At 51.2% G+C, this 11419-nt stretch overlaps 5 protein-coding genes across 5 annotated transcripts; 2 read left to right on the forward strand and 3 right to left on the reverse strand.

The window, feature by feature from the left end:
- Window positions 1-1773: 1773 nt before the first annotated feature.
- Window positions 1774-2680, forward strand: N7458_003184 (putative NUDIX family hydrolase; the record flags this gene model as incomplete). Its single annotated transcript, XM_056906567.1, has 3 exons — window positions 1774-2094; window positions 2167-2352; window positions 2402-2680. The coding sequence occupies 3 exons, from the start codon at window positions 1774-1776 to the stop codon at window positions 2678-2680; spliced, it is 786 nt and encodes a 261-aa protein (XP_056770674.1).
- Window positions 2681-2836: 156 nt separating this feature from the next.
- On the reverse strand, window positions 2837-4135 carry N7458_003185 (MutT/nudix family protein; the record flags this gene model as incomplete). The annotated part of the gene is made up of 4 exons (XM_056906568.1): window positions 2837-3075; window positions 3195-3435; window positions 3869-4012; window positions 4085-4135. The coding sequence occupies 4 exons, from the start codon at window positions 4133-4135 to the stop codon at window positions 2837-2839; spliced, it is 675 nt and encodes a 224-aa protein (XP_056770675.1).
- Window positions 4136-5644: 1509 nt separating this feature from the next.
- On the reverse strand, window positions 5645-6487 carry N7458_003186 (HAD family hydrolase; the record flags this gene model as incomplete). Its single annotated transcript, XM_056906569.1, has 2 exons — window positions 5645-6394; window positions 6479-6487. 2 exons carry the CDS (start codon window positions 6485-6487, stop codon window positions 5645-5647), a joined length of 759 nt encoding a protein of 252 aa, XP_056770676.1.
- Window positions 6488-8228: 1741 nt separating this feature from the next.
- On the forward strand, window positions 8229-10227 carry N7458_003187 (initiator tRNA phosphoribosyl transferase family protein; the record flags this gene model as incomplete). Its single annotated transcript, XM_056906570.1, has 5 exons — window positions 8229-8566; window positions 8722-8756; window positions 8889-9061; window positions 9244-9910; window positions 10073-10227. The coding sequence occupies 5 exons, from the start codon at window positions 8229-8231 to the stop codon at window positions 10225-10227; spliced, it is 1368 nt and encodes a 455-aa protein (XP_056770677.1).
- A 105-nt stretch (window positions 10228-10332) lies between these two features.
- Window positions 10333-11281, reverse strand: N7458_003188 (aldo/keto reductase family protein; the record flags this gene model as incomplete). The annotated part of the gene is made up of 2 exons (XM_056906571.1): window positions 10333-10668; window positions 10772-11281. 2 exons carry the CDS (start codon window positions 11279-11281, stop codon window positions 10333-10335), a joined length of 846 nt encoding a protein of 281 aa, XP_056770678.1.
- Between the last annotated feature and the right edge of the window lie 138 nt (window positions 11282-11419).

Raw genomic sequence — 11419 nt, forward strand, 5'->3', positions numbered from 1 at the left:
AAAAAGAACTACAGGAAATGGACAATTGTAGAAAAAGGAAACCTTGCCCATGAACAGTCTGTTGGCCTTGCTGGTCCGCATAGAGAATAACAAAGTTCAAGGCAACCACCCTGTCTACCCCCTCGAAGACGCTTGAATCTCATCTTCGCACGATGGAACACAAAAAGGGGATGAGAAGTGCCCCTGACTAAATTGCAAAGTCTAAACGTGAAAGCAGAATTAGCAGTGCTTTGAAGTAATGTAAGTAAGGGTGCCAGGGATAGTAGGTAGGGATAAAATGAGCCTGTAAGTATGAGAGGGAACGTGCGAAACGTCCGCTGGGTTGCATTTCACCCGGGTTGAAGGGCGAGGATGAAAGGTTAGACCCGACCATCGAATCACCGTCCACAACTCCGCAACTCCGCAAGGTCCCGCCCCAGGCCAGGATTCGCGGAAAGAGCGGAAACCAAGAGATCTAGCAAGATAGCACCATAACTATTGATGCGGTAATTATTGTGTTGGTGGGTTACCATCAGGAAGCCGATGTGGAGATGGTAGTTGTAGCTTATTGTCTAGACCTCTAGGGTGGTTTAACCCGGGTTGAGGGCCAACACTCACTAGCTTATTTAGCTTGCCTGGGTCACATTATTCGAAACTGTTCTAGATTTTACGAGAAGCTATCTAATTCGGAGAACATAACGACGTGCATAGACTTTATAGAATCCATCATGCATCAAGTGCATACGACTAGGGTCCTTCATTGGTCTAACAGCATGCTTGTCCTAAGGAGTTAAGGTCCGTCTGGTTGGGGGCCAATTCTAAGCTCTTATCTGGGGTTCCAGAGCAAAACAATAACTGCACTAAACAACTGGGCTTGTCATCACTGAATACCACTCATAGGGTGCTTGGAGCCTTGGGCATCAGGCGATAATTTCAACGCTAGTAGTGAGGGGTTACAACTTGCAAGATTAGATCGGATTCCAGGAAACGATAGGTTGAACTCCTATGCGAGTAAATCAAAAGGCGGGGAATTTAATTATTGAAGCCCGAGGATTTCTGTGTCTGTTTAAAATGAACACTAAACACTCTAGGGCTTCGCTCTGCGTTACAGAGCGGATCAGCATATAGCTGTTCGGAAAGAGACAAATAACACGAAACATTTGCAATGTATATTTCCCCATACTTGCACAAGTCTAACACACTTTTCAGCTCCAGATCAGATCGAGAGATCAAAATCATCACTAGGGGAACCAACTGATCTATCAAAGATAAAAAACTCCGATGAAGAAACCGATCGTAAACAGCGACGTGGCTTGCGTCGCCTAGACAAGGCCCGTTCGCACAGACTGCGTCTGCGGTCGCTGTCCTATAGATCGCAAAAAGCAGGAGATCCGCCGCTGTAAGACGTCATCACCAAACAGCGACAACAAACGGCCAATTGCACTCTCAAACTTTCAACTCGTCCTGTTACCCCAAACACTCTACAAACAGTCTCTAGCTACCCGCAATAAACGATCGATAGGCGGACAACCACAGACCTCAATCCATGCACGCGCCCACCCTCATTGAAACCTCGATCGAGCAACGGCTTCACCGCCTCAGTCCATCTATCCAAGCCACCGTTCCGAATTACTCCTAAATCGGGGCTATCTCTTTATGTACCATCGACTACACCTGCATCACACAGCCCGACAGCTAAGACTCAAGCGCGGGTATCTAGGACGACCACCAACAGGAAGACTCCCAACCATCAAGCCTAAGCTCATAGGCACCGACATCGGCATCAGAATCAACATGTCGATATCGACCTTCACTCTGCCCTGGTCCGACCTGCGCATTAACAGCACGCCAGATCTAGCCCAGGATGAATTGCTAGCCTTCCCCGCATTCAAAACGTGGCTTTCGACTTTGCAGAGTTCGCTTGCTCGCCAGTCGAATCCATCACATGAGTTTCATGGCGATCCATACGTCCTGCGACAAATTGACGTCCAGGCCGTGGACCGCTTTGGCGGTGGACGCCTAGGCTTTGTCAAATTAAAGGCCGACGTCTCGAATGGACAAGGGGAAAAGTTACCAGGGAGCGTATTCCTTCGCGGGGGGAGTGTAGGCATGCTTGTATGTTTTTGTTTGTTTACTATGCTTTGGTTTTCTTATTTTGGACATGTCGACTGACAACTGTGTTCCAAGCTTATTTTACAACCAGATGACATTCCCTCGTCGCAGGAAGAAGGGACACGCGCTATTCTAACCATCCAGCCTCGTATCCCTGCTGGGTCTCTAGCATTTGCCGAAATCCCAGCTGGCATGCTTGATGATAGTGGGACCTTTGCTGGCGGGGCAGCCAAGGAGATTGAAGAAGAGACCGGTCTGCAAGTCCAACAAAGCGAATTGATTGATATGACATCTTTAGCTTCGGAACTAGCCGAAGCTTTGGGGAAATGGTGAAACCCTTCAGAAAGCGATGTATCCTTCTGCTGGGGGCAGCGATGAATTCATTCCATTGTTTTTATGTCAGAAGCGCATGCCTCGAAAGGATATCGAGGAGCTGCAGGGCAAATTGACTGGGCTGCGAGATCATGGAGAGAAGATTACGTTGAAAGTTGTTCCGCTGGAGGATCTGTGGAAGGAAGGATTGAGAGATGGGAAGACGTTAGCTGCGTGGGCGCTCTACAAAGGGTTGAAGGAAGCTGGAAAGATTTAAGCGCCTTTCTCCTCTGGAGACAAGGGCAGAAAATAGCAGCCTCGGGGCATCACGCTGATTGAGATGTACACTATAGCCCATCTAAACAGTCTATGTAGTTGCTAGAGACTCGAAAACAAGTCCACTGGAAGTTGAACTTGCCAACAAATCCCTAACTTACAGCCTCCATTTTTTCATCAACTCCATCCCCTCCGCAAGAGTGCCAACCCGAGCATCAATAGCATACCCCTCCCGCTCGAGCCTCTTCATCTCCTCATATAGAGAAGCCAAGGGCACAGAGAAGCACTCGATAAACTCATTATCCTCAAGCTCCGGCTTAGGATTCAGGTTCTCCGGCAGACTCATGTCCACACGGACATGGACCATATTCAAGTTCGTGTTACAGAAGCCGGGATCTAAAGAGACAAAGAAACAAGGCAACATTGATCAGCTGCAGCACGGAAAACAAATATGCACCGAGGAAAATACGCCGAGGGAAATTGCAAACTCAAAAGGGGATTTCATGCGAACGCACCGTTGTACATGATCGGACTCGTCAGCTCCGCCACGCCCACGTACCCCGTCTCCTCCTTGAGCTCGCGAACAGCGCATTGCTCGGGAGTCTCGCCAGCATCGATCAGGCCGGCGGGTACCTCGATGACGACCTTATCGATGGGAGGACGATATTGCTTTTGCAAAAGTAATTCCGGGCCCGTGGGCTTGTTGAGGATGGTGACGATGCCAACACCATCGATCTCGCAATTGGCGGGACGAGTCTAGATGTGCTGAGTTAGCCAAGGGCCAAAGCAAGCAAGTGACGGCCCCCACTGAGATCATATGAGGATTCAGAGCTCTAGAAACGGGTCGAGTGTTGCTGGTTTTGGCCGAGGCAACCAATCCACAAGGCTGTGCGGCATATCCGCCAATGGTATAGAGCTGTAAGCTTATGCCGAGTTCTGCGGTCTAAAATAGACTTGCCATAGCTGAGGTGGACGTCATGATGTGCAGCTGAGGAGCTCCGTAGACATGACAGGTGATAGATCACAGCCGTCATAGCTCTGACACCCGGGTGCGGGATAGAGGCACTCCAGATGCGGGTGCAGGGAGCCTGGGGCAGAGGCCAAGAACAAGCCCCATACACAAAGTGCAGAAGAGTGCAGAAGGACCCGAAGAGGGCCCGAAGAGTGAGGCAGGGGGGTGAGATCTTACTTGTCGTTCCGCAGACTCCCAGGTCCGCTCGACACCCAAGGGGTCTGTGTATGTGGTCTTGACCAATCTAGTCCAGCGGGCATCGGCATTTTCCTGGGGTCGATACTCGGTCAGATATGAATGGCTAGATGGGATGCATGTAGACTAGTGTTTGATCACTACTTGTCCCCACTGCAGGACAGGATGGAAACTAGCAATCATCAAGAATTGACATACCAACGGACCCTGGGAAACGTGTTTGGATTTGGCCTGCGAACGTTCCGACATGCTTGCAGGTTGCACGGGATGTCTGAGAGGAAACTACAGATCGAACCGGCCCTCGTGGGTTATGCGGGCTGGACACGGGTGAGCTTCGGGCAGCAATCGTTAATTTTGGAGCTTGTTTCGGAGCTATCCCTAATGTTGACGATGATGAGTGAGGCGCAGTGGAGAGAGAGGAAAGAGAGGGGCTTGTGTGAGGGATTGTGGGGCAGTGCGCTTAGTTATCCTCGTCCACCAAGCGGGATACGATGTCGAGGGAAATGACATTGAGGTGTCAAAACATCAGATAGGCTATCTTTGTGCCTGATCAGTGACTAGTGGGCAATTCTTTCTATCTTCGTCACAGAATTTGCCTCGTGTTGAAACCGATTAATGAACAAGATCAGAAGGTAAATTGTGTAGTACAGGAATCATTACCTAGGGTGAAACCCCTCTATACTTCGAAAGTAGACAATTTCAAATTCTTATTATCTAACTAACTGATTGAATGAATTCGTATTAAGAGGGAAAATAGGACAATTAGTCTCAAACTATCCTCGAAGCTACCGTCGTCTAACCCAAGCACGACAAGTCGTATGCATCAAACATCCGAATTAACGTACAAGTACAGACTATTTCAAGTTCAAAGCGTATGTCACGCAGTGAAAGTCTCATCCATCCCCTTGGTCTATGACATGCAATCCAAAACACTAGCCAATTTACCCCTCACTAAACAAATATACATCTAGACCAGGCTAGACTATTTATCGGGCAGTCCCGGAGCTACACAAACTAGTCCAAACTCTCGCAAATCATCCAATAGCAAGACCAGAGAAAAGCATATGCTACAAGGATCGGAAAGGATCCTTTTGTGAACAAAACAAAATATACAAGCGTATCGTGCGTAGATCAACACCTCAAAACGTTGCGCGGTTCTGGGCCGCGGTTTGCAAGCCACGCTGCCGGATTGAGAATCGGTCGAGGGGAGGAGATCTCAACCCGAGTGACCATGGAGTCTGCCTTGCTGAGTTGTCCGAGGCAGAAACGCGCATGCTGGGGTCTTGCAGAAGTAGCGTAGGTATCTTTTGTTAACTTTCCTGGTAGTTTCCACTGAAGGTGGTACTGTTTTCCTTTCCAACATGCTAATTACCGATGGACGATATTCACATCCATGTAGCTTCAGATTGATAAAATCTTCATTGTATTATCTTTGCTGGTTAACAACACAGATTTGACATCCTGTTGCTCATGAAGACCTGTCTATACGCGACAACTAAATGATACGGCGTACTAATGCAAGGACAGAGGACGGAGGCGACTAGCACGCAGCATTGGCCTGGTATGAATGCTTCCCGGCCCCTTTCGCGTCCAGAAATATAATATAATGGAATCTGGGCGTTCCATCGCAGATCGAACGCGGTAAGAGAGACAAGTAATAAAACAGCAAAGCTCCAGAACGACCATTCGCTTGCTTTCATGACATCGTGCGGACATGAGAAGATCCGTTAACGAGAATAGAGAAACGTCAGAAAGAGATCACAGGCTGGACTGAGGAGCCTCGGCAGGGCTGTTCTCGATAAACTCCAGGCATTTGGGGAACTCGGACCAGTGGGTCATGATGATCTTGGCACCGAGATCCATCAAACGTGTGCTCATCTCTGCCTGCATGTCCGGCGCATAGCTACCAACGTAACCAATGACTGGAATACCGGCACGGATGGCCGAGAGGGCACCGGACTTGCTGTCCTCCAAAGCGACCGTCTCCGAAGCAGTCTTGCCGCACTTCTTCAGTGCGTGGAGGTAGATGGCCGGGTCGGGTTTGGAAGTGGGCTTCTCAAGGGAAGTAGCCGCGCTGAAGATCATGTCGTCATCAAAGTACTTGTCCTGGTCGACCTTCTTGATCGACGCAACGACTCGGCGGAGAGCTGAGGAGGAGACCACGGCGAGGTGGTACTTCTTCTCGGCGAAGAGCTTGTCCAATTGCTCGTTGGCACCCACACAGGGGACGGCCTTGGCTTCCAGCTTGGCAATGACCTTGTCCTCCTCTTTCTTGACGTACATCTCCAGCTCGTCCTTCTCCAGCTCAAACTTATACTTGGCTTGGAGGGAGATCATCATGCCTCGGAAATTTTGGCCGACAAAGTCCTTGATCAGCTGCTCGCCGGTGTAGCGATCAGAAATCCCGCGGGTCGCCAGGATCTCGTTGGCCAGGTCGGCACAGGCCTCGAAGGCCAGCTCCTCCGACAACACCAGAGTGTTGTCGCAGTCGAAGAAGATTTCCGTGATCTGCAGGATGATCGGTTAGCGTCGGTGGGTCTGAGAAAGGCGAAATGGGGAACAATTGGGGGGAGGGAGGGAGGAGCTTGGTACCTTAGGCATGATGCAGACGTGGGGAGAAGGTCCGTGAGAGATTGTTTGAAATGGCGGGGTAGAGGGGTATAGTTGTGAGAGGAATGCGCCGAAACAGGACAGGAGGGCAGATATAAACGGCTTGGATGTAGAAGACGAGGAAGTATAGAGCAGGTGGGGTTTCGAGGACGTGGAGGGTGATGTGAAGTGAAAGAAGAAAGGAAATTCGAGTCAATTGAGGGAGAAGGCGGGCATCAAAAGGAGGGGCAGGGGCAGGAAGTCGAACTCAGGGCGCGGTTGCTTTTAAAAGCAAGGGCCCTTGGTCCTACAGGCCAGGAAGGGGAAGCCCATGACGCCAACCAAAATGCGAATCGCTGGGAACTGGGCCAGAGCGGGGCCTGAGGTCATTCCCGGAGGTATTAGATACTTCTTCTAGTATGGAAATCTACATACAATCTCAAGTACTCAGAACTCTGCACCCCAGGCACGACGGAGGGACCCTCGAGCAGCTCGGCGGCCACCACTCCACCAATCACATGACCTGGAATGGACAGTCAGCACATCTCGATCCATTTTGGGACTAGCGCATGTCTAGGAATCGTGGAAAGTCGCAGAAAGTCGGAGCTCGCTGCATTCTGGTTACACGGCCTGGAGCTTAGGGCGTCAGTGATAGAATCATCCAGGTCGATCGTACAATGTTTTCAATGCAATATAGCATATTGTCGATGAGGACTCGGCGACTGAGCCTTCCATGGTCTCCTGGAATAGATGCCGGTGTCGATAACACCTCAGAAGCACATAATCACGGATCGCGCATTCAACTTTCTATTGGGCCAACTCGTGAGATACAGAGGGCCTAACCTCTTACCGCACGGGCATACGGGGATTAGTCTGAGAATCCTGGTCTGTTCATGCTGATTTTGCAATATCATGTCCCGGTCTGAACCGACAAGCCGCACCAGCACCTAGGTGCTAGTGTATAGATGGTATGTATGTAGCTCTTTCGAGTCGGAGTAGATGTATATTGTGAGTATAATTAGACACGGTCAATGATGCAGCTCATAAATGAGGGATATATTAGCTAGGAAGTGCTTACACGAACAGTGGTGGGGCATAGATAGGCTTCATCGTGAGTGCGTATACTTGGTTGCTGCGTGTTGCTACTTCTGGCAATATACCAAGGTACAACTGCAGACACTAGACTGTTCAAATGAGCCTTGAAATCTCTCATATATTTCCACCTACTTTCCTGATATATGATTGGGAAATTCTCTCCCGATCTTAGTTGAAGAATGACTGCACTGGCTAGAGACTATACTCGCATTGCAGGACATGATAGCGACATATCTGATGGGTTACTTTCGCAAACTTCACTGGCGATCAATCCCATGCCTTGTCAATCTATCCTATCTTCACTATCCTCGTCTCTAGTAAATCTTGCATTTAATGACCCGATATTAACCCGGGGTGGGTTTCAACAGTCCAAGATGCCCCCACTTATCATCTACCCGTCGCATCAATCCCTGGCCCCACCAACCCAACCAGCGGGCCATTGGAATTGCATCTGCCAAATTCGCGACATTCAATATTCAAAATCCTCCTCCAGTCATAGGTCCCAGCACCGCCGAAACAGGCTGGCATTTAGCGGACCTTCGGGACAAGCAAAAGCTCTCCGTACTACCCGGGTGTACACTTACAGACACACCTGCTCCGGGCCAGCCAGCGCGAGAGAAAACCCATACGAAATATCTGCTTGGCAGGCCTAGTCACAATGGCTTCTGCGGGCTCTTTTCCGACCCTAGAGTCTCTGCATTTCCCATCGGCCCAGACGTCCATATCGCAGACGCTCTCTTCGCTCCGACGATCGGCCTTGTCCGTCTCGAACCGGCTGCAATCTATTGAGACGGATGCCGTGTTTGTGCGGGAGGTCGCAGAGCATTATGATCTGCCCCTCGTTGCGAATGAACGCTGTGGTAGTTGGTATATCGATCCGGAAGTTAAGGTGGGCAGTGCCTATTTTAAGAGTACGGATGGTCATACTGGACAATGGGATTTTAGCTTTCGTAGACTCAATCTACAGCTTCTTCCTTTGGCGAATGAGTATGGAGGGTAAGTACAGCTCGTTTCCTTGTTTGATGTTTTATCATATTTCCCCGTCTATAATGGGATGTCTATTCCTTTACTCTTCCAACTTTCTAATGGCTCATGCAATTCTTTCTCACTCGGACTATAACCAATATCTCCCAATTCTAACCCTCGTCCAGATGTGTAATCGTCGACTCAACCCGCCGAGGTAAACGTATGTGATACACTCCCTCCAATCCCGATCACCAGGGCCACCGTGGCGTCCTAGTCGGCGCCAGTTCCATTTGCCTACTTCTAGCCTGCCGTGCCATCCCCATTCTGGTTAAGGCTAACACACCCCCTCCAGTCATGCCAGATGCCTTATCCAAAACCATCCCCATCTGGTGCGCAGTCCTCAACCGGGCCTTATTCCCGACACAAACAGCATACCACGCTGTCGAGCTCCCACCAAATTACCTCGGGGAATCGGAAGAGTCGCAGATCGCCAGCCGGATTGATGGGTTCGTCCATTCGCTCCAGGTACGTACAGCACAGTACGACTGGATCTAATCCCTGCACCTATATGTCAGGGACCGGCATCTTAACCCATTCCCCCCCCCCCCCCCCCCCCTCTCTCTCTCCTCTTCGGTTTCTTTCCCACCCGGGTGAATCGCACGCGGGATAGCTCGTGCAATACCGGGCTGACGGTTCGCAAACTCCAGAGTCTCAAGCTCGATCTCGAGCATTTGCGGCAACAGCTGGGGAAACCTATGCGCGTAGCCTGGGCTAATCGCTCATACTTCCATCCAACGGACCTCCACAAGAGCCCGGAGTATCACCTGCTGGTGCTGTGCTCAGCATCAAAGCGCGTCCATGGCGCAGAGATGTCGGAGGGCGGATACATCCAGGGTGCTGGTGATGACAGTGAGGCATGGGCGCACGGGCTGACGCCGCCTGTTTTCTGGACGAACCGGCTTGTTCTCAAGCGGACGCCTGAGGAGGACTTGCCCGGTGTGATTGCGGATTTGGTGGGTGAGTATACGCGCGAGAATATTGACCACAAGGCATCTGTCATCGCACCGACTCGCAATTTGTTCATCAGCCAGACTGATGCGCGTGTGGATGTCGGCGCGCAGTATGACCTCGTCATCGACTGTAATGGTGATCCTGCCGCGGTGGAAGATAATCCAAAGCGTCTCAATCTGGGTTGTGCATCGGCGAAGTTAGGTAGTCGGGACCTGCGGAAGTCGCTGGACAAAGTGCGAGACTTTGTCGGCGCACAACTGGGCTCGGATGCGTCGCGGTCGTTGCTGGTAACCTGCGATACGGGCAAGGATCTCTCAGCTGGTGCATTGCTGGCGATCATCTGCCTGTTTTACACTGAAGATGGTAATGCGAAACACCCGCCCCCGTGAAGAGAGAGAGAGAGAGAGAGAGAGAGAGAGAGAGAGAGAGAGAGAGAGAGAGAGAGAAAAGATATCTTTCAATGAATTTACACGCTAGATGGAACGGCAAGAGGGAATCAAAATAACTAACGACATCACCCACCAGGAACCTTCGATGCTTCGCAGAACAAGCGCTCAATCAGCAAGCAGTTTATCCGACAGCGTCTGGCGTGGATCGTCTCCTCTAAACATGACGTGAATCCGTCCCGCTCGACGCTTCAATCAGTCAACGCTTTTCTGATGCAGCCGCCGGATTATTGAATTCAGCCGGCGAAGCTGCATCAGGTGGCCACTTGAGCATGCCTTTCCCGCAGAGTCGGCGATTCGGTCCTGGCAGATCGGCAACCCGAGGGAATCATTACCTTTTTACTCGTTGGCAACAGCCTCCACGATAGCGCCCGCATCGCCTTGATCGAGCGAATCCAAAATATCCATATCCTCCGCGCTGATATTGAAGCCGAACACATCTGCATTGGAAGCAATGCGATCTGGGTTATCGGTCTTGGGCAGGGGTACCCAGCCCTTCTGCAGCGCATAGCGGATCAAGACCTGCTGCGTGGAATGGTTGTACTTCTGTGCAACCTCGACGAGGGTCGGGTCATTGGCTTTGTAGTTGCGTACGATGGGCGAGTAGGCTTCGACGATGATGCCGTGCTGCTTGCAGTATGCGTCGATGGTGCGCTGCTGACACCATGGGTGGAGCTGTATCGCAAGCCGGGCACGAATTAGTTCATAGCTTCGATAGATACCAAACCCGAACATTATCGCATAGACAAGGAAGGGATGGGGGGAGAGAGAGACATACCTCAATCTGGTTGACATGTGGCGGCCACACCTGGGCATACGCCTTCATCTCCTCGATATGTCGCACACCGTAATTGCTCACCCCAATAGCCTTGGCCTTGCCCGCGGCATGCAACTTCTCCAGCGCTTGCCACAGCTGCTTTCTCCCCGCAGACCCGGAGCTCGAGCTGTGAATCAAAAACAAATCGACGTATCCGCCCGGTCCACCAATCTTCTCCACGCTGGCCACCAACTTGCTGTAGGTTTGCTCGGCCGAACCGGCGGGGCTCAGAATCTTAGTCGTCACGAAGACCTCGTCGCGTGGGAGGCCAGAGGTGCGCAGGGCCTCGCCGACTTCGCTCTCATTGCCGTAGAATTGCGCGGTGTCGATGTGTCGGTATCCCACTTCCAGGGCCTGGAGGACGGACTTGACGCATTGGGAGGTTGGCGAACGGTAGACGCCAAAGCCGAGGCGCGGGATGCGCACGGGGGAGTTGGGGAGGGGTAGGCGGTCGGTGGGTTTGTAGGACATTGTGGAGGGGTTGGTTGGGTTGGGTATGAGAGGCAGGTGGAGGGTAGAAGTAGAGGGAGGGAGGGAGGAAGACGGCAGTTGGTGAAGCTGAAGAAGTTGAAGCTGAAGCTGTCAAGGTCTTAACGAATTTGGCGGCTC

Source organism: Penicillium daleae, assembly GCF_028827525.1.
Source record: "Penicillium daleae strain IBT 16125 chromosome Unknown utg000002l_segment0_segment0, whole genome shotgun sequence".
NCBI lineage: Eukaryota > Fungi > Ascomycota > Eurotiomycetes > Eurotiales > Aspergillaceae > Penicillium > Penicillium daleae.